Source organism: Habropoda laboriosa, unplaced genomic scaffold (genome assembly GCF_001263275.1).
Source record: "Habropoda laboriosa isolate 0110345459 unplaced genomic scaffold, ASM126327v1 scaffold126, whole genome shotgun sequence".
Taxonomy (NCBI): Eukaryota; Metazoa; Arthropoda; class Insecta; order Hymenoptera; family Apidae; genus Habropoda; species Habropoda laboriosa.
Genome location: NW_017100288.1, coordinates 1,157,335 through 1,179,736, shown reverse-complemented (window position 1 = coordinate 1,179,736; position 22,402 = coordinate 1,157,335). Strand labels below are relative to the sequence as shown.

The following is a 22,402-nucleotide window of genomic DNA, read 5'->3' as shown; positions in this document are numbered from 1 at the left end:
TAATAACAGTGGCATGGAAGATTCTTTCCGCGTTTAACGTTTGAGTTTCAGAGGTGACTGCCCTAATTGTTCTTCAAATTTTCTGTTGCAGTTAATTGTGTCTTTGAGCATATATGAAATCGTGCAAAAAAAAAAGTGTCGAGTATTTCATTCTCTTTCGCAAATTGTGTAATTTGGTATTAATCGTGCATTTATTGTTTATCGTTGCTATTACACAGCAAGGTTCTTCCCCGACTTTGTACATAGCTTCCTCCGATTAAATTGCATTCTTTATGTATTAAACTCGAATTCTTTCTAGCAATTTCCCAGTGTTTTGTTGCAACATGTGCTCCACAAGAATGAACGGTCAAGAGGAAAGAATGCACGTTTTTCAGATTCCTCTGGCTTTTCTGTTATTTTGTGATACGGAGCAATCACTTTTCTCCTTCTTTTACGATACAATGGAAAGATACAGCAACGTCTATTTATTCAGTTGCAATTCAGTTTAGCACTGAACGTGAAATTAAGTTTGCAAATTTTAAGGAAAAAGAGATGCATACTTAGAGGGAAAGGATTTCCTTACCCGAGTCAGTGACTAACAAGATGACTTGAAAGACTCGAGGAATTAAAATGAAGATTTTTACGTAAAATTCAGAACTGGTTCGAGGAGTTTCCTCGCTCTTCCTACTTCAGGTGCAAAGCCTATTTGTCGAGTACTTTAGAAGCCACTTCTCGCTTAATTTAGACCGATCTTATTCCTTCTTCGATGCCAAGGTCGTATGAAACATGCACTTTTTCAGGGAAACTGTTAACTTTCAACCATTTTCACATCTAATTTGCTAATTACTTCGAAGAGTAATAAAATGCATTTGAAGAATAATATTTAAAAATACTACAATGGTATTTAAATCTCTTGAAAAGGATGCAACGAAACAACAAGCAGTACCAAAGAACTTTGTTGTTAGTTCAAATCTCTTGCATTTATTCTCTCCAAAGAGAAAAAATAATTTTACCTGTAATTTTTATTTGCAACAAACTCTAAAACACACTAATCTATACTATTCCTTATTGGATAATTTACTCCATTACTTCAAATTCAAATATAATTAACATCGTCCTTTCTTATCATTTGACAAAAAATCAATAATTAACAATACCTTTATAACACCCCTTTATATTTAAGAACTCTTAAAAACACTTTTACATTTAAATACACGAGCCACATACTGCCCAAACAAGTTTGCGGAGATCATAAGAGAACCTTCTTACTTTTCTCTCCCTTTTTCACCCAAGATATACTTATATCGGTTTTATACCGTGCATTACGACGTCATTAGACATTACGTTAACACAAGATCAATCTGCTCGTGCGTAAAACGTAATTGAACTACATACTGGAATTCGTTCTCTTGATCTTTCTTTTCCAGAGACCCTCCAGGAACCGCGCTTCACCACTCAGCCTTCCAGTAGCGGCAATATTCTTAGCGAAAATCGAACGAAATTTCTGCAGTGTCAAGCGAGAGGTGAGTACGAAATACTTGGATATTTGAACAGGTCCTACCCGGAAGCGACGATTTCAAATTTATTAACGAACCTCCCTCCTCTTGCCATTTTATTTCAGCGTTATATGCACTTTAGTCGCAAGACGGATCGATCCGAACTCTGCTCTTCCTTCACATTTTCGCACGATTGTCTGTGCAATTTGTAAAATATTTAAAAAATGCGATAACTCTTCTTGAAAACGTGTAATAATTTATAACAATGGGTTATAGAATCTCTTTCAAGTTTTTCGTCGTACTTTCATGTTTCACTGACTCGAATCATTTTTCAAAATTTTCAATTTTCTCGTGAAATAATAATTATCGTCTCTAAGCGACGAATTCAAATTTCTTCCTCGAACTTTCTTAGCTTTTCGTAGGGTAGATCAAAGGAAGGAGATCGTACGATTTCTACGATTCACCGTTGATTTTCACACAGATCACGTATTTTTCTCTGCTCGAACGCTAAGTTTTTCAATTTCAAATTCTCTTCTAACATAATTATTATCGTCTCTAAGCGACGAATTCAAATTTCTTCCTCGAACTTTCGTAGTTCTTCGTAGGGTAGATCGAAGGAAGGAGATCGCACGATTTCTACGATTCACCGTTGATTTTCACACATTTCAAATACCAGCTTCCTCAAAACTGCCAAAATTTTCCGGTGTCTTTTTAATATCCCATTGTTCTCACGAAATATCGAATAACAGCCGGATGAGACGGTGACCAGATGAAGCCTTATAGTAGCGGCCTGGTGCCGTAACACGATAACATGACCCTGTACTAATAGTATTAGGCCGCTCTCTATGGCGCATATACGCCTCTACCAAATGAGAAATACCCATGGTAGTCGCGAGCAAAATTAACACCTTGAACTGTCCTCATTGATGACATTTAAACGTGACGTAGACATAGTCTCGATATCGTTCAAACTTAAGGACATAAAAAGTTACAACAACTCCTTGGAAACGCATAAGCTTGAGACTACCACTGCTACAATTTATCAATTATAGCGTGACGTAAAAATTGTCAAAGGTCAAGGTTAATTTTTATATCGAAATACAGAAATCTGCATAATTTCGTTCTTCGTTGGTCAAATTTGTATCGATGGAAGCTATTTGCAAAATTTTACAGGATAGATCAATTATTGGAAATGATAAATAGTTAACTCTAACTGGGTCTTTGGGAAATTTCACTCTCGTATTTCTTCGAAACGAATTTTTATTTTTATTCCAAAGCTTGAAACATTTGACTTAATCAACAATTGTATAACGTAGCAGAGAGTACTTTGATAAGTACTCCGGAAGTTTTTCAGAGTTTCATAAAGCGTAGAATAGGAAAAAGATTAGAGGGGAATGTGAAAAAATCTTTTCTGGATCCAAGATAAATTTCACTCTTGTATTTCTTCGATTATTGAACAAACTTTAAAACATTCCACTTAACACACCCACTTGTATAATATAGTAGAGACTTTAATAAAAGCTCCAGAATTTTTCCAGATTTTTTGAAAGCTTGAAACCGTAGAAAATTTAGACTTGGACACAAGCGACTCTGTTTGCTTACTTAGCGTGAAAAAATATGTCCCCCTGCGGAGAGTTAATGTCGTAACAGTGAAGTGTACCAAATATTCCCAAATTTGTTTCACAGAAAATCAATTTCTTTTTCGTACTCTGCGAGAGGAAAAACGTATTACACGAGAGTTGGAGTCTCCTTGAAAGGATCTATTTTCAATGTAGCAAACGGTGATCTCGAGCTTAGGATTAATGATATACATTCGTGCTCTGTTCGCAGGAAATCCTCAGCCAAAGTACAAGTGGTTCAAGGATGGGGTGCCTCTCAGCAACGAGCTTACTTCGGAGCCTTATTTTCGAATACAAAGTACACGCAGAGAAGACGCAGGGGTGTACCACTGTGTCGCTACGAATGATGTAGGATCTATATTTAGCGAAAGAATTACATTTGCGGTTGCCTGTACGTATCAATTTTGTAAGATAGTGTTATGGTGGTCGTAAAAGAACCTTAGCGTGGAATATGCTGCTCGAAATAGTTGGAGGGTCCGCTGATTCCAGCTGCTCTATCGTTGCATAGTGCATTTCGTGCTTGAAAGGACTTGAGCGTTTTAGAAAATAGATATTTAAGATAACAATATATCTACGCGTAACAAGAATTTCTTAATTGGAAGAATGAACTTTTCCGAGTATTTAATGGCACAGAGTACTCGTGCACCGTTTGCTCCAAGAAATTCTCTATTACAGTGCAGGTGAATAATTTGAAATTTAATTCTATTGGCATAAGGTAATGAACTTCTCGGTGATACGTAATATATCTTATCTTTGTTGGTAAATTGTCACCAAAGACTCTTACCTCTTTTTCTATATTTTTATACTGAAACTTTTAACAAACTACATTAATCAACCAGTGACAGAATTAAAATTAAAAAATTCAAGCTTCCTTCAGTCCAATTCCTGAATAAAAGGAAAACAGCAATCTTCTAGATATAGAAGAACTGATACAAAAAATCAAATTCCTGTTCACCAAACAGACAGTACGAAACCTCCAAATTTTCACTTACAAACATAAAAATTTCAAAATTAAACGAACAAAGAGGAACTTTAAATACCAAAGGCAATTAATCTTCCAAAGTCTTAAACTGTAAAATAATACTAAACTTCCGAACTTTCACTTACAAACACCAATAAAAATTCCAAGTTAAACCAAAAAAAGAATAGAAAGAACTTTAAATACCACAGATCAATCGACAAACAGTCCACCAAGTACGAATCAATACCGCAGCCAGTTTGTTGCGTACTCCAACATTCGATCCTATCATGGGTCCAGGACGACAAGATGCTCTGATTATCGCGGGCAGCATATTTGGTCGCGGTAAATGCACACGGCGTGACGAAAGTAACACCGTACGTAATATTATCCTGTCAGATATGGGGGTGTTCGAGGACCTCACAGAGAGAATAGTGAGCGTGAAATCGGGCAGCGCGGCTGTTTTAACGCTGCCGCCGATAGAAAGCCATCCTGCACCTGACGTTACATGGTTCACGTCCGACGGTTCGTTATTATACGGGATAAAGTACGCGGCTGTTCATCACACGTTGCTTATCCTGAACGCGTCGGAGAGCGATCAAGGCCTGTACAGGTTCGTATGAAAAGTGACCGGTTAACTGGCTCTCCTCGAGACACCGCGTCGCGCCATGCCGTTCTCCCATTTAGAAAAGAACGCTTCTTTCTCCACTATGCCCGGTTCTCTGTCGGACAGGGCTCGAGCGATTAACACGCAGTTGGGCAAGGAGGAGAACAGCCCGTTCTTCAAGCTGCAAGTCACCGGAGATGCGAACGCTGAGGTTGCACCCGCTATCATCGTGAAACCGCAGGACACGCAGATCATCAAGGATCAGGACGTCACTTATATTCATTGCATTGCCAATGCTAGGTAAAATTTGGATAACTTTCTTTTCATTTATGAAGAATTAAGCACCGAGGAGCTGCTTTGCCGATAAAATTTGAAGAGTATCGGAAAGTTAGTTAGTTGATCATTTTAGCTTCTGAGTGGATCAATTGTGGGATGGCTGGTAGAGTTTTTAGAGTTGGTTGCTCGATTTGAGGTAACGTTAGATGGAGTAACTTTTGGGGAAGAATTTTCGACATTATTTCCGAGGAAATTGTAAGACAGGTTTTTGAAGATTTTTAGGTATTACGTATTAACCCTTTGACTTGTGATTTCTTTTGCTGTGTATGCATCCAGGCGTTAGCTGTTTTGGCACTGTACCAATGATCAAAATTTGACAATCCTTAGTTTTATAAATGAAAATGAATTTTTGTTACTATGGATTCGAGGCATTCTGTGTTGCAGTAACAGGTAGTTTTAAGAGCACAGAGAAGTGATATTAAACCAGATGACCTTTTTGATTAATTTAGTTTAAAATTCGTTCTACGAGACAAAGCAGCAATAGAGACTGTATTAAATATAAATAATACAACATTTCCCTTGTACCAAATTCACGAATGTGGAAATTTTCACGTTTCGAGTAAAAAGGAACTGGGTTGAATGTGACTGAAGAAGCAGAGGACAATGAAAAATTTGCATAAGGGAAAAAGACTCGGAAAACGAAATATCCCCTACATTTATAATTCTTGCAGCGTGTATCTATCTTACTCGTGAAAAAAAACTATCCTTCGAAAGTTCGTCCAATCATCTCGAAATCACCTTTACACGCGGAAATTGCCTAAAGAGGAACGTTGACGGTATACTTGAACAATTTTAGGTCGCTCCACGAGTTACGAACTTTATGGACGAAAGATGGAATCCCCATTGAGAACTCGAGGATATCGTACAGTTTTAACGACTCGTGGAATAGAACTTTGGCGTTGATCTCGGCAAACATAACTTACACCGGTGTGTACTCTTGCCACGTGGATTTAAGGAGCGGCGGATATCCCACGGTGAACGCTAGCGCGAAAGTGGTCGTACATGGTAAGAGGGATTCGCCAATTGCTATAATAACGTCGAAACATGCAAATGAATGTTTTGAGTCATCGAAACAGGCGGACAAACTTGAGAAAACTTTTACATTTCTCGTTTCGTTCGATTCATCCAAGATCTGAGGATACTTTAGGATGTTAAAATACACTCTCTAGCGTTGTCTAAGCAGTAAATCCTTCTTCGATGAATTACGACAATCGTATTTTTGCATTTCTTAGACACCTGATAAAGTAACGTTCTCGAACACTTGCACGGTTTATCGCCGAAAGTACTCGATTTTACAATCTTTCTAATACTCCATTTTCATTGTTAACTGTAATTTACCTTGCGATTTTCTAGAAAAGCCAACATTCATGACAGAATTGAAACGAGAAACTCTTAGCGATTATGGATCGACTGTGACATTGCCATGCGATGCTGTTGGCGTTCCACCTCCTAAGATCACTTGGTTCCGTGATGCTGAGCCTGTTGATCACCTCCTTGGATCTAGGTATGATCTTCGTAAATGTTGGTAAAAAGTTTCATTCTGATTTAATTACACTTTCTTCTACTATCACTGATATCTCCTTCGATCGGTATTTGAATCATTTTACACAGAGATTTATTCCTTCTTTCCGTTCATTTACAGATACGCAATGGAAGAGGACGGTTCCTTGACCATTAAAAAGTTAACCATGGGCGATTCAGGGATGTTCCAGTGCCTTGCTTCGAACGAAGCTGGCGAAGCGTCCAGTTACACCTGGCTGAAAGCGAAAAGTTAGTATGTAACCCCTGGTGGGCTACGCAAAATCGTAAAAGATATTATAATTTATTTGTTTTTTTTTTTGTTTCGTTAGTTGAACAATGTTTGTTTGTACTTATCATAAATAACGTGTTTTTTGTGGGGCAGAAGGATTAGAGAGCAGAGTGAAAAACAGAGTTGTCCGCTGGGCAGCTGGCTACAATGTAGTCAGAGTTCGCCAATCTGATCGCCGTTTTAAGTTCTCTCAATATCCAGACAGTAAGATTCTAATGACAAGTCGCCACGAAATACCCACCTCTTTTTTTTTTTCTTTTTTAAATTATCCTAGGCACATGCTTGAAGAATGCATATCACACCACCAATGTTTGCTTTTATCAGCTATATCCGTGTTTTCTTTTTTCTCCGGTAGTATAGTCGATACATGTATACATACATATGCTAAGCACGATGGTCCGTTTGTGTGCAGAACACGTTACTCCTTGGACAATTTGTTTTTAGAAGTACATATTCGACATGTTAAATGAGTATACGTGAGACTTGTGTAGTGTCTTTAATATTAGTACAGACAGAGAATATCTTTGGTAGTAAAAACGCAGTACACAATGACATACATTGCTTCTTACTTTGGGAGGTAAAAGAATTAACATACTTTTTACATCGACGTCGTCCGATTCATTAGAGTGAATTATCTTTAAACATTTGCACGTATTTACGTCATAATTGACAGAAATGTCGCGAACAGCACGTTTCTAGATTAGGAAGACATACTGTAAAACAGATAGATACACTTTAAAGACTAGTTATCTCCGTAGTTATACTCTAGAGTATACATAATTTGGACTTTTAGTGAAAATAAAGTTTCAGTATTGATTATTATCGATTATTATCAGGTATGGGGTAAATTCAGCGTTTTCCATTGTACGCAAATAAACGATATCGCGTTGCCAGTAGACTGTTTCTAAATTTTTTTTTTCATTCGTGTACTAATTGTTTTATTCGACGATGAAAAAACGTCGATGAATGGATATATTGGAAAACACTGAAATGGGAGAAGTTTACTTCATTTTTTTTTTTTTGTGATCGATTGTTTCTGCCTCTTTTTATCTGCATGTGAACAATTCTCGTTGCTCGGAAGCAGGATATTAATGTACTTGATGCTTTCAGCGTCTGGACCGATCATGGAAAACGGTCCACAAAATCTGACAATATTAGATGGAAAAGATGCAACGATAACGTGTAATGCTGTAGCAGCACCGATACCTAACACTACATGGATTTATAACGGTGAGCCATCAATGGTTAAAAGAATTAACGTTTAACGTACAATATGTGGAAAATCAACGAATGATTTTCGTTGATCCATAGATACGATTCCCGTGGAAATTGCCGGAAGAGTACAAGTTTTAGATAACGGGGATCTTTTAATCGCTGCCGTAAAGCCAAACGACGCCGGAAAATATACCTGTGTAAGAGCTAACGAGGCTGGTTCGGTAAATGGCTCGGGTTATCTTACGGTTTTAGGTAAGTAGAATACTTGAAAAACATTGTAGCATAAGCGATGAATTTTATGTACAGGTATTTCTATTATAAATATACAATTCGTTTCAGTTCGTACGCAAATTGTTCAACCACCTGTTGATACATCCGTTCTTCTTGGCTATACTGCTGAATTACAGTGTAAAGTATCCAACGACCCAAGCGTTCTGTTTGATATAGCTTGGTTCCACAATACACAGTATGTACAGTTGAATTAATACAACATTTAGAAATGAAATTCACTGTTCAAACGAATATCAATAATTTGCCCTATACTTATTGCTTCTGCAGAGTGATAAATACTCAGGCCAGTCAGAGAGTAAAAATGCGCAACGATGGTACATTGGAAATAGCCGCCGTTCGTGCTTCTGATGTAGGTGAATACATGTGTTCCGTAGTTTCTCCAGGAGGCAACGAGACTCGCTCTGCTCGGCTCAGTGTAATCGAATTGCCATTTGCACCGATAAATGTACTGGCCAGTCGAGTCGAACGAATTTCTCCTCGCACTATAAACGTCACTTGGGTACCAGGTTTCGATGGTAATAGTCCAACGAAAAAATTTATCGTTCAAAGACGAGAAGTGTCCGATCTCGGTAAGCCGATATAAGATATAGTTTAATGAACGATTAAGCACACGTTTATCACTTGTTATCTCGTTTATATAGGACCAATACCTGACACTGCACTAAATTGGATCACCGAGTGCAATAACGTTTCGGCAGAAAATCGTTGGGTGTTATTGAACAATTTGAAAGCAGCTGCTACGTATCAGTTTCGAGTGACCGCAGAAAATAGCGTTGGCGAAGGACCTCCTTCAGATCCTAGTAACGTGGTAATTCTTCCTCAAGAGCGTGAGTATAGCTATATAATTTTCACTATACTCGATGATTTTTTTAAATTTTTATTAAATTGTCAAACCTTATTGTAGCACCAAGCGGACCACCGGTAGGATTCGTTGGTTCCGCTCGATCATCCTCAGAGATAATAACGCAATGGCAGCTTCCATTAGAAGAATATCGAAACGGCCATATTTTAGGATACATGTTAAGATATAGATTGTACGGTTACAACGACAATCCTTGGACAATACAGAACATTACGAATGAAGCACAAAAGAATTATCTTATTACCGACTTAATCACGTGGAAGGACTATATCGTGCAAATAGCAGCGTACAATGACAAAGGTGTTGGAATATTCACAGACGGTTTGAAAATTAAAACTAAGGAAGGAGTACCAGAAGCTCCGCCAACAAACGTAAAGGTGAAAGCCATTAATTCAACATCGATAAAGGTCTGGTGGAAACCTCCGAATCCGCAAAAGATTAATGGAATAAATCAGGGTTATAAACTACAAGCCTGGATTGACCGCAACTTTACAGAAGCAAATGAATACAAGTCGATGACCGTGCCACCTAGTTTATTCGATCCTCTTGCAGAACAAAGTGCCATTATGACCGGTTTGAAAAAATACATGTTGTACAACATAACCGTGTTATGCTTCACCGATCCGGGTGACGGCGAGAAAAGTACTCCCGTTCAAATTCGTACGCGCGAAGACGTACCTGAAGAAGTAGACAATCTACAATTCGAGAATATAAGCGATCGCTCCCTTACCGTTAAGTGGGGTCCTCCGCAAGAGATCAACGGAATTCTTACTCTCTATCAATTAAAATATATGATTAAAGATGTACCAGATTCTCAACGAGTAGAAAACTTCACGGCAGACGTTCTCTCTGCTAAAATCGAACACTTACAAGCAATGACACATTATAGATTTGAAGTTGTTGCATGGACTTCAGTGGGTTCTGGAAAAGCAAGAGTAGCTGTTATTCAATCAGGCGTTGAGCCTGTTCTCCCTGAACCACCTACTAAATTAGCACTGTCTAATATAGACGCGTTCTCCGTTGTTCTCCAATTTACACCGGGTTTCGATGGTAATTCGTCTATCACAAAGTGGACGGTGCAAGCACAAACCACTCGAAACACAACATGGTACAACATATACGAAGTCTCAGATCCTGATGCTAGTACAATCACCGTAGGTGGCCTAATTCCATTTATGCAATATAAACTACGATTAATCGCTAACAACGTCGTCGGTGCTTCTGAACCTTCCGAACCAACGAAAGAGTTTCAAACAATTCAAGCACCGCCGTCACATCCTCCTAGGAATGTTACGGTTCGTGCAATGAGCGCCACAGAATTGCGCGTTAGATGGATTGTAAGTTTTTATTTTTAACAATATGCAAAAATTTACACTTGGTTCTTTTAACTAATAATAATTTTTTCGTTATTTACTAAGGCATGTTTTTTATTTATTTACTCTTTTTAATAGCCATTACAGCAGATAGAATGGTATGGAAATCCAAGGGGGTATAATGTTACTTATACCGAAGTTCGGACGAACAAGTCAAAAAGTATAACGATAGAGGATCATACAGCAAATTCCTATATTTTAGAAAATACAGAAGAGTATGCTCTTTACGAAGTTGTGATGCAAGCACTTAATGACGTCGGGTCATCTACATTAAGTCCCAAAGCTGTTGAAAGAACTCGCGAATCAGGTAAATGTGCATTTTGCACATTCGCTTAAAAAAATAATGTCACATTCGTAATGTATGATTTTTCGTTTTAAGTTCCTTCGATGGGACCCGTTAATGTGGAAGCTAATGCAACATCTTCCACGACTATATTAGTAAGATGGGGTGATGTCCCCATAGAACATCAAAATGGACAAATAGAAGGGTTCAAAGTTTATTATGGTGCAAATGCTAGATCAGCATTCCAGTATAAAAACATTCCTAGCAATACGACTTTTACAACAACTTTAACAGAACTTCGAAAATTTGTTCAATATCACATACAAGTTCTAGCTTATACAAGACTTGGCGATGGTACTCTAAGTACTCCGCCAGTTAGAGTACAAACCTTTGAAGATGGTAAGGCTTACCATCGCCTTATTATCGTAATTATAATTCTTTTATGTAATAATAGATAAATATATTAAAATTATTTTAGCACCTGGACCTCCATCGAATGTATCATTTCCTGATGTAAGCTTTACCACTGCCCGTATTATTTGGGACACTCCAGATGATCCAAACGGAGAGATTCTTGCCTATAAAGTTATGTTTCATCTAAATAACAGTCAAGATCATCAATTTTCTAAAGAATTTCCTGCGTCAGATAGAACTTTTAGGTATATTTAATAATACGTTTGATATAAGTATTAGAAATCAATATGAAATTTGTTTTTTTTTTTATATCTTCCAGGGCAACTGGATTAGAACCGGAAAAGTATTACATGTTCTCGGTAACGGCACAAACGAGGCTAGGTTGGGGTAAAACAGCGTATGCTCTTGTTTTTACTACAAATAACAGGGAACGCCCTCAGGCACCATCGATGCCACAAGTTAGCAGATCACAAGTACAAAGTAGACAAATAACGTTTACTTGGACACCTGGTCGTGACGGGTTTGCTCCATTAAGGTATAGGTACCATATAACATATTAGGTACCATATATTATATGCTCCATATAAAATACTTTCTTTTTTTGTAGATATTATACAGTACAACAATCAGAAAATTCAGGACCATTTCAAACTATTCCCGAGAGGGTAGAACCAATTTTAACATCATATACAGCGAATAATTTGAAACCTTTCACACTTTATCAATTTCGAATACAAGCAACTAATGATATTGGTCCTTCAGCTTGGAGTACAGAATCTGTCCAAGTTCAAACTTTACCAGCAGGTACATCAAATATCTTTGTACTTAAATTATCGGATAAAAATGTAGAATTTATTGCAATATGAATTTATAGCACCATCTCGAGGGGTTACTGGATTAAAAGTTGTTCCAATAACAACATCTAGTATAGAAGTTCATTGGACCGCAATAGATGAAGTATACTGGAGCGGAGATCACGAAACAGGTGGTTATCGTGTCGTTTATCAACCAGTTTCTGATTTTCCAACAGCTCTTCAAGATACGCCGAAGGAAGAGATTTTAGGAATAAAGGTAATAAATATCCTTATAGGTAAAAGGAATTAGCTATAAATAATAACTCAGTACTAACTTTTTCTCAATCGTAGGCTACGAAAATTGTTTTAAGCGATTTAGCAGAGGATAGGTATTACGAAGTGATAGTTCTGCCCTTCAATTCTGAAGGAGAAGGTCCATCAAGTCCTCCAGTAACTGTGTATGTAGGAGAAGCAGTTCCTACAGGAGAACCACAATATCTAAAAGCAGAACCAATTTCTTCTACCGAAGTTCATTTGCGCTGGAAACCACCCCAAGCTAATATGCAAAATGGAGATTTATTGGGATATAAAGTACAATTATCATTACCACTAATATATATAATATAACGTTTTATTGTTTTAACTAAATTGTTTAAGTATATTTATTAATATTTCTTATTGTAGATTTTCTATTTAGTTACTGATTCTCCTCAAGAATTGGAGAACAAACAAGAGGAAGAAATAGAAGTTGTACCAGCGTCATACTTAACGCATAGCTTAGTATTCTTAGATAAATATACAGAATATCGTATTCAAGTATTAGCATTCAATCCTGCTGGCGATGGTCCGCGGACTCCGCCTATCACTGTCAGAACTAAACAGGTAACTTTTATAATAAATAAACAATTCGTATCTGGTACATTTTCTCTAAAAATATGTTTCATTTTATTTACAGGATATACCTGGACCACCGCATAATCTACAGTTTACAGAAATTACAATGACTAGTCTTCGTGTTTCTTGGGAAGCTCCAAAATTACGAAATGGAGAAATAGTTGGTTACATCGTTACTTATGAAACAGCAGAGCAAAATGATCGTACGTGTTCTAATATTAAAATTATTTCAATACTGTTACTCATATATAATGTTCCATGTTGCTCAAGGTTTTAGTAAGCAAGTTAAACAAAAAGTAACAGAAACAAGCTTATTGATCCAACCTTTGGAAGAAGAAGAAACGTACACGTTTATGGTCCGAGCGCAAACCATAGATTTTGGTCCACCTATATCCGGAAATGTTACGACAGGTCCACAAGAAGGTTCGCCAATGGCACCTAGCAATCTTGCTGTTACCAAAACAGTATCCAGTGTTGAATTACAATGGGCTAATGGGGCTTCTGGGAAAGGACCTATTCTAGGATACTATATTGAAACACGCCGAAAAGGTAAATATAGTATAAAATACTTTAAAATTGAAATGAAGATCGCTAAATTTATGAAAAAAAACCTGTGTTTTATAAAAAATATGTGTATGTGAATACAAGATAGAAAACAATAATGTAACTTCCTAATTATTTTCGTTTCGACTATTATAAACATAAAATTACGGATAGTACTACTTGGATTACTAATACTGCCTTTTTTATAATCATATAGCAATGGAAGAGTGGCAGCATTGTAAGTGTCAATGCACGTAAATATATTGAGCGTCGATTATTATGTTAGATGGTCTCAACAGTTAAATATGATTTGTTAGTGTTAAAATATGGCTTCCTGTTTGTAATTAATCTGTGATTATATTTGTTTAGTGGTATTCGTATTGTTGATTGCATGATGATGTCATAGCATGACATTTCCATGAATTCAGTTAGAAGTTCATAAAACATCTTAACTTTGAATGCTGCTATAATTTACCGTAATAAGTGAATAGCTGAAGTTTGACTTGTTAGATAACGGTATTCCTACAGTTTCAACTTTCCAGTTCCTACATCTAATACTTCATTATTGCCCTTAAAACATGTAATATAGAATATACAACATAACTTCGCAAGTTTTCAATTATTATTATTAAAAAAATAGAAAAAAGAGGACAAAATATATTCTTTTTTCTTGTAGTATACAATTATAAGAAAACCTGCTGAAGTTTTCAGTTGCATTTCAAACTTATTATTGAAATCATGTAAGCGTTACTATATTTGTAATTATAGATGACAGTCGGTGGCAAACTATAGTACGTAGTAGCAATGGACCATTGACGGAATATTCTGTATCTTATCAAAATTTACTTCCATCCACGTCCTATCTATTCAGAGTAATATCATACAATCGTTACGGAATCAGTTATCCAGCATATTCTACAGAAACGGTAAACTTGTAGATATTTGCATGATTATTTTCGTACATCACATGCTAATGATGTATATTTTTTTTAGATTTTAACTCCATCAAAGCTATATCTTGAATATGCATATTTACAACACAAACCATTCTATAGACAAACTTGGTTTATGGTTACTTTAGCTGCTGCATCCATTATAATTATTATTATGGTCATAGCGGTGCTATGCGTGAAAAGCAAAAGTTACAAATATAAACGTAAGCTATAACAAACATAAGTAAACTAGACACAAGTAATAGGAATGAATAATAATGAAACAATTGTTTTAGAAGAAGCACAAAAGACACTTGAAGAATCTATGGCAATGGATACAGATGATAGACAAGAATCTGACTTAGAACTTTATAGATCGAGACAAGGAGGCGGTGGTGTTATGAATATGGCTAATGCTTGTGGCACTTTAGCTAAAAGAAACACTTTAGCAAGAAAATCTATGCATCCTCCTCCTCCAACAATGTTAGGTAAATCGCCTCCTAGACCCTCGCCAGCTTCGGTTGCTTATCATAGCGACGAAGAAAGTCTTAAGGGGTACGACGAAAATCCTGATGATAGTAGTGTTACAGAAAAACCTTCTGAAATTAGTTCAACAGATTCACAGGTAAATGTTTTTTTTCTTGTTTTTCCATAAATATAAATAAGACGTGTATAACACGTCAGATATTCATTTTGTTATATTTTGTATTACAGGGATCTGAAAGTGAGAATGAAAGTGTACAATCGGATCCACATTCCTTCGTAAATCATTACGCTAATGTTAATGATTCTTTAAGACAGTCGTGGAAGCGTCAAAAACCAGTTAGAAATTATTCATCGTACACTGATTCTGAGCCTGAAGGTAGTGCTGTTGTCAGTTTAAATGGCGGTCAAATTATTATGAACAATATGGCAAGGTCGAGAGCACCGTTACCTGGTTTCTCGTCATTCGTATAATTCGTTTTATAATAAAGAATTAAAGCTTTTATTAAGTAGATAGGGTGCCGATTTAGCATAACGACACTTGTAATCGTTATGCGATTAAGCTAAAATAAATTTATGCTGAGCGACAATTGGTTTTGAAACACTTGGATAAAATAATGATTTAAGGAAGAGATTTAAAAATTGCTAGACATGTGCAGGAAGAGACTGGTTATTAAAATTTTGATCGTTTTCATAAAGTAGATTAGTTAGAATTTTAATAGCTCAACACTATAATTGAAGTACACAGAGTTAAAGACTTATGTTGAAGCACGAATTCACGAGTGTTTCACGCACGCTGATACTTCGTATAGTAACTTTAATATGCTTCTGGCACCACCATATTGTGATATATTGAGATACATATTATTTATAATTTTAGATAAGGTCATAATGTGTACAATGAATATTTTTTACTTTTATTAAGTGGAGTTGAGACAAAATATTGCATGGATCTCGAATAACGTAATGCTTATGCATTTTATCAATTGTAAAAAGGGTACTTTGTTCACACCGATTTGTTAATATAACATATTAAAAATGCAATAGAATAATTCTATTACTAACAATATTTTAATACTACAATGAAATTAAAATCTTTGTTTCAAACATATATCTACATATTCAACAAATATACTGAACACAGTATTTCTTTTAAATTTTCTAATTCAATGTTTCTAATTGAGATTTGTGCTATAAATGAAAGTTATACGATATAAGACATCAATTTAGATTTATAAACAGTTCACAATCGGGCCTATCATATCAATTTTGAATAACTTTCATAGATTAAAGATGAGTCTGAGAACATTATTGTACTGAGTAAATAGTAAACACAAGCGTTTACATAAAATGCGACTGCGTGCATTTCTATTTATAAGTGACTTCGTTTTTAATATTATGATGTATAATGTACATAAAACTTATGTAAGTTACGAAATAGCGAATACTGATACGACACTTGTACATTTAGTGCACAGCTTAGGCAACATAAGATAAAATTTTATGCTAAATAATCATTGAACAACACGTATTTATCTTTTTTGAATAGATACTTATCCATTATCTTCATTATTTTTTTTTTAAATCGTATAACAAAAAAGCAATCTGGCTTTAGTGCATCAACATTTGCATATAAAGAATGTATGCAATCTATTTAATTCTCAACAGTATCATTAACTCATTTGTAGTATATAATATTACATTTACAGTATTGTAAAAGAGTATCATACACAGATTTATTCAATTTAGGACAGTAATTTTTTTACCATAATGCATTTATTCAATGTAATTCTTCCATAGCAAAAAATACTGTTTTAAATGCGAAAAACATTTCAGACTGATATTGATATGTATATGAAATGTTTTTCTTCACTTAACAATAATTTTATAATACAAAATCATAGAAATGGTATAAACAAAATGTTAAGAAATCGTAGTGATCATAAAATAAATTTTTAAGAATATTCTTCGACAATCTTAACGAAAATAAAAATGAAAATGATTTCAAATGGATGAAAATAATTAAACAATTTAAGTGATGGCAGCTATAATTCTATTATATTTAGTTACTGATTGTAGTTGGTTGATGAAAATGAAAGGTTGATAAATTCTATCTAAACTTTTAATTTGGTGGTTGATTTTAATTAATCATAGCCATAATATCAATTACTATCTAAAAATTGTGATTAATATGTGTCATAAACTAGATCGCAAGTTGTTTGATAAACATTTACTATTAAAAATAGTTACATTTTTATACTTATGATTACATTTCTCTTTGTATTATAAAACTTGCTTTCTAGTTTTTACTGATTATATAGTATTAATTTTACTATCTGTTAGCATCAATCATCAATCATTACTGTCCTGTATCAAAAGCAGCACTTTTTCTTCTCAGAAATGAAAATATAATCATTTCTGTAACACTGCCAATAAACATTAGTTCAAGAATAAAATTGTTTTTATCCACATTTTTATGTACTAATAGGGGATTTAATACTTGTACAAGGTATTCCAAGTACATGTTAATCTTTTACTAAAATTTATATAGTCTTATTGGCACTGTTTTCTATAATTTTGGCCAATGATATTTGCTAAGTTTTGGAATATTTTAAAAATGATGGAAACTGTGTTCATAAAAATAAATAATAAATGTTTTAATAAGAGATTTTTATTTATGTAAGAAGTTTTTCACATGCAGCAAACCACTTATTTAGTTTTGATGGATATTTCTTTGGAAAAATTTGTTTAATTGTACACCATGCAACAATGTCTGCTACATCAGGTGTCTTTTTATCAGACCAATTTGTATCTACCTTACTAGCTATTAACAGCAATATTTCTTGCTGTTTCTTTGATGATTTTTCAAAATGTATACTATGACATAAATCTAATATGGTATCGGTCAAATTTACTTTTTCTACACAGAAAGAATTTTCATAATTATGTGAATCTATTAACCTACTTAAATACCTTAGGAAATTTGTTTCACCAATTATATGATAATTATGTAGACCAGATACAAGTTCAAGATCTTCAACTGGAAATAAAGTTATTCATAAACAATATATTAACACTTCATAATATAACCATAAAATATAATTATTTACTGGTAAAATATCCCTAAATATAATTTACATACCATCTTTCCAGATCACTGATAAATTAATAATATTTTTCCTAGAAGAAGTTGTGGTTGATTGATAACTAATGGGCCCTTCTTGACTAACACTTGAATGAACATAAGTTTGTACTTTAATGTCAGTGTCCGTCCATATTTTTTGTAATGCAGATATAAAATAAGGTGGTCTTTTTGGATTCACATTAATTATAAGATTCACATCAATTGTCTCCTATAAAAATCAATATTAATCAATTACACTTATCTTGATTTTTCATTTAAATGAATAAAATTTTATTGTATATTGATATTACCTGACATTTAGGTTTTTCATCAACTAGTAAAACTTGATTAGTTTGTTTTAAGAAATCAGAAAGCGTTAAAACTTGTTTTTTAAGTTCTGCAAGCTGTTCCAATATCTTTTCTTGCCTTATTTCTAATGCATTATACTCTGGCAATGGACTCTGAAATAAAATACTTCTTTAAGATACATGTAATATGAAAAGTTACAGTTTACTCAAGTATAAAACCTAATAAGAGAAATAACCTCAGAATTATTGGGTATTACTACACAAGATTTATTAATTGGAACTTAAACGTTACGAGTAAATTGAAACAAATATTTCTGTTTCCAAAACAACACCACCAAGGAAGTATATTTTACAAGACAAAACATATTTAAATTATTGCACATCATTATAATTACTGATCGATCACAATCTAAACATTACAATTTATTATGATTCTTACAACAATAAATTTTATAATGAAAATGTAAACTTTTATTCAAGTTAGTTAACATTAACAACACTAAATATAAGATGGACATTTTACTAGTTTCACTTTATAAAAAAAATCTAAAAACACAGGGTCATGGATTGTAGATTTGACAGTTCCACCACTAACATTGTTGATTAATGCCAGTAAACAGCTATAAGATACACACATCTTTTTACTGGGTTAGGTTTTACGTGTGTTTGGTTATACAACTGTACTTTGTAGCTTTCAGTGCAGTTCTAATTTAGTAAGCTTGCCCTTCTTCTATAATAATTATCAACGCGTTCCCGCTTATCCTTCGAGCAAACTGAATTTTTCACGTATCGTAGCCGCGTAGTGTCCTGTTAGATGAAAAATTGGAGGGGCAAGCATCGATCAAGCCTGTAGAACCATATTCCCGGTCGATCGTGATTAGTGCTTGTGGAAATTTTGGGAGGAGTCATGCACAACAAGCTCGAGACAGAAGAAATATTCGAAGCTACCATGCTTAATAAACGCGTGAGTAAACCGTTGTTTCTAGTTAACTAGTACCGTGTTTTTTCACGTCGGCAGGATAACAGAAATGATGAAAACCTTTAAAAAGCTGATAACCTGCTCAGTGATATCGGGTACGATCTTGTTCTCGGCTTCCGTATGGTCGTCTGTTGATCGTTCTTCATGAATATTTCGCATTTCATACATCGTTTTTCTATGATACAACGTTTGTGGCAGGGAAACAATCGGTTTCAACGTATACATCGTCATTTCGTTGCGCATTTCGTTAATTCTTCCGAGATTAAGTCGTAAAAAAAACCGTCGGTTCGTATTCACATTCGATCGTCACACTCTCGTTCGTCTTTCGTATTTCTCGATTTTCGCTAGGCGGCCATTTTTCTTTGATCCCCCTTGTCTCCGTCGTGCTTTCATGCTGGCGCTAATGTTTTCCAACTACTGACATCCGTTTTAAAGATGGCGCCATAATTTTTGGTGAAATTACATCATATGAGAATTTTATGTTTATTGTGATAATATGTTTAACAAACCTTTCTACATATTATGCTTTTAAAATTATTCTTTCGCAAGTTTGAAAGTGGCTAATTAAAGTTGGATTGCTCCCTTATTCATCTGGGGGAATAACTTTGGCAATACATTATCAATATGTGTGCAAAATTGTTTGTATAATTTTTTATTTATAATTCATGCTTTTCGATTCTTATTTAATCGTTATATTGTTTATATAAGTGTTTAATAAAATTCAATTCATCATAATATTGTATAGTATGTATATAAATGTTTAACTGGTAACTTCTATAAATATTTTTCTGCTTATTAAATACATTAAAGAATACAGTTTTTACAAAATTCTTATTTTAATGAAACATGTATTTTTCTAAAACGAAGAAAATACTGTTAGCAGTGAAGTATATATTAAAAGAAAAAATTATGCAAGATCTGTGTTTAAACTGGACAGAATTTTAGTTTTAATTAGGAAGATGTCGCGTTCGTCGCTTATTTCTTTTAAATTAATTGATATTTGTTATTAAATAAATTACACAGCAAACATATCAAAATTTTTTTATTTTATATGAATAACATTAATTTTTAGTTAGTATGATACTTCAACCTCGACTGTGCTCCAAGTTAAAAAATGTGTACCGACCAAACGACGTACAAATTGGAAATAAAGTGGTGTCCTCTGTCGAAGCTTCTCTAGTACTAAGGTTAGATTTCTCTCTTGCGGGTAATAGCGAACTTGTTTGGTCGTTCATGCGAATTAACTGCACAATCTATTTAAAGTAAGAGGTGTGGTAGATTAAAATACGAATTATTGTGAATAATACAGAAAGAGAAGAAGGGAAAAAAACATTTATCGGAAGTGCGGTTAGAATCGCGTTCTTGTAACCGCGCATGTCGCCACCTATTGTTGATGTGACAGGATCTTGTATAGTTACGGTGAAAGCGATTGGATCCTCTGTTCGTTTCGTGTGAAATTAAAAAGCAATTAATTGGTTTCTAAATTGCATGAATCTTACTAAAACTCAAACGAGAGAGACGTGTCGAGCTGCAGATTGTTGCAAATACAAAGAAGGAAAATTTCATCAGAGATTTCGTCTACTTTTCGAGTAGATGCATTCGAGGCCAGACATGGCGGCGATTCGATGAACCAATTGGAACAGCGCTCTCTTAAAGGATCAGATATTGTAAATTCCCCTTACATTCGCGTCAGTGAATGATTCTGTACTTATTTTGGTCGTTATTGGTAGTAAAACAAGTTCTTATCGTTACGGAAAAGTGAGAATCGTTCCTTGACAGAAAAGTAGAAGCCACGCAAGATCGTACCGAAACGTTAATCATGAAAGAATTGTGTTTGGTCACGTGACCGTAGCCGAAAAATGGCGCAAAGATCAGAGTACAAACATGGGTTCCATTTCATTGCTACGATGTCATTTGTATTTGTTTACAAGCGCGCGTTTCCACAAACCACGTGTTAAGTAAGTGCCATTTCGTTGACAGTGCGTGACAAACAATGACGGGGAGAGGGTCAAAGAGACGGGGCCGACCCCCGAAATCGGTGGTCATGGAAAGGCCCAAAAAGTTTCAATATCATCTTATGAAGAAACCGAAATATTTACAAAACAAGGGAACAGAAACGCCAAACTCGCAGCCAAGTACACCGACACCCTCAAGACCGTCATCGCCAGTCGAAAGCGAGGAAAGCAGACGAAGTACACGAACTCGAAAATCGCGAGGCCCCAAAGACAGACATTCGCGAAAAGGTGGTCACTCGGGTTCTGGTGTTTATCAACGCCGAGGTTACAATCCAAATGTTGACTATCATGACTCAGAGTATCATTATGGCTCGGATTTTGGTGATGAGTCTAGTGAAAAAAGCGAAGTTGAAGAGGATCTTCTACAAAGCGATGTAGACTCATCTGAAAGTATAGAAGAACCTGATCCTTCCAGTGACAGTGACTTTTCCCTTTCCAGTTATAGTACTACTAGTGGCACACCTCGTAAGACACTCCTTAGTCAGCAAAGGCCGCCAAGTCCAGAACCACTCTGGCTCCAGAACAGGGAACTGCCACAGTTAAACTTACCTAAATCATCTGACGACCTATTAGTCCCTAGAGAACTTGTTATGCCATCTTTATCTATTTATGAAGTATTGAGACATTTCCGCACCTTAATACGCCTTTCAGCCTTTAGGTTTGAAGATTTTTGCGCTGCACTTATGTGTGAAGATCAAACTAATTTGCTGGCTGAAATACATATTATGCTTATTAAAGCTCTTCTCAGAGAAGAAGATTCTCAGCAGACACATTTTGGTCCTCTTGACCAAAAAGACTCTGTAAATGTTAGTTTATATTTTGTGGATTCTATGACTTGGCCAGAGGTGTTACGCTCGTATGTAGAAAGTGACAAGGCCTTTGATCAAAATATTTTAAATATTTTATCAACCTGCGAATATCCTTTCACATCTGTTGAAGATAGAATCAAGGTGCTACAATTTTTGACAGATCAGTTTTTGATTACAAATCCAGTAAGAGAAGACCTCCTGCATGAAGGTACACTAAATGGTATTTCATGTTATTTTGTTTCTTTTATATTTTTCTTTAAATATATATAAATTTTCAA

General features: G+C 35.1%; 3 protein-coding genes across 3 annotated transcripts in view; 2 read left to right on the top strand and 1 right to left on the bottom strand.

Moving 5' to 3' along the window:
- Positions 1-15,471, top strand: part of LOC108573730 (protein sidekick) — a 72,288-nt gene extending 56,817 nt beyond the window's left edge. Inside the window, exons 2-30 of the mRNA XM_017936204.1 lie at positions 1,407-1,502; positions 3,306-3,485; positions 4,452-4,665; positions 4,786-4,959; positions 5,792-6,000; positions 6,349-6,499; positions 6,638-6,765; positions 6,899-7,009; positions 7,916-8,035; positions 8,117-8,272; positions 8,360-8,486; positions 8,579-8,880; positions 8,953-9,138; positions 9,216-10,510; positions 10,625-10,853; positions 10,926-11,228; positions 11,308-11,488; positions 11,563-11,778; positions 11,851-12,047; positions 12,118-12,314; positions 12,389-12,628; positions 12,722-12,919; positions 12,993-13,134; positions 13,202-13,480; positions 13,692-13,712; positions 14,243-14,400; positions 14,468-14,630; positions 14,703-15,031; positions 15,121-15,471. Coding sequence (XP_017791693.1) covers positions 1,407-1,502; positions 3,306-3,485; positions 4,452-4,665; positions 4,786-4,959; positions 5,792-6,000; positions 6,349-6,499; positions 6,638-6,765; positions 6,899-7,009; positions 7,916-8,035; positions 8,117-8,272; positions 8,360-8,486; positions 8,579-8,880; positions 8,953-9,138; positions 9,216-10,510; positions 10,625-10,853; positions 10,926-11,228; positions 11,308-11,488; positions 11,563-11,778; positions 11,851-12,047; positions 12,118-12,314; positions 12,389-12,628; positions 12,722-12,919; positions 12,993-13,134; positions 13,202-13,480; positions 13,692-13,712; positions 14,243-14,400; positions 14,468-14,630; positions 14,703-15,031; positions 15,121-15,363 — 6,545 coding nt within the window. The 3' untranslated portion in view covers positions 15,364-15,471. The remainder of the gene's footprint in view (positions 1-1,406; positions 1,503-3,305; positions 3,486-4,451; positions 4,666-4,785; positions 4,960-5,791; positions 6,001-6,348; positions 6,500-6,637; positions 6,766-6,898; positions 7,010-7,915; positions 8,036-8,116; positions 8,273-8,359; positions 8,487-8,578; positions 8,881-8,952; positions 9,139-9,215; positions 10,511-10,624; positions 10,854-10,925; positions 11,229-11,307; positions 11,489-11,562; positions 11,779-11,850; positions 12,048-12,117; positions 12,315-12,388; positions 12,629-12,721; positions 12,920-12,992; positions 13,135-13,201; positions 13,481-13,691; positions 13,713-14,242; positions 14,401-14,467; positions 14,631-14,702; positions 15,032-15,120) is intronic.
- A 2,093-nt stretch (positions 15,472-17,564) lies between these two features.
- Positions 17,565-19,693, bottom strand: LOC108573714. The gene is made up of 4 exons (XM_017936187.1): positions 19,361-19,693; positions 18,325-18,474; positions 18,032-18,242; positions 17,565-17,929 (listed from the first exon to the last, which is right to left on the bottom strand). Exons 1-4 carry the CDS (start codon positions 19,541-19,543, stop codon positions 17,565-17,567), a joined length of 909 nt encoding a protein of 302 aa, XP_017791676.1. The 5' UTR covers positions 19,544-19,693.
- Positions 19,210-22,402, top strand: part of LOC108573773 (nucleosome-remodeling factor subunit NURF301) — a 13,858-nt gene continuing 10,665 nt past the window's right edge. Inside the window, exons 1-2 of the mRNA XM_017936251.1 lie at positions 19,210-19,285; positions 21,281-22,344. Coding sequence (XP_017791740.1) covers positions 21,294-22,344 — 1,051 coding nt within the window. The 5' untranslated portion in view covers positions 19,210-19,285; positions 21,281-21,293. The remainder of the gene's footprint in view (positions 19,286-21,280; positions 22,345-22,402) is intronic.

Excerpts from the sequence above, each read along its gene's own strand:
- LOC108573714 (XM_017936187.1), bottom strand. The coding sequence starts at position 19,543 with ATGCGCAACGAAATGACGATGTATACGTTGAAACCGATTGTTTCCCTG. Across the intron at positions 18,475-19,360 it reads AGGTTATCAGCTTTTTAAAG|AGTCCATTGCCAGAGTATAA; the intron begins GTTTTCATCATT and ends ATTTTATTTCAG. Across the intron at positions 18,243-18,324 it reads ATGAAAAACCTAAATGTCAG|GAGACAATTGATGTGAATCT; the intron begins GTAATATCAATA and ends TGATTTTTATAG.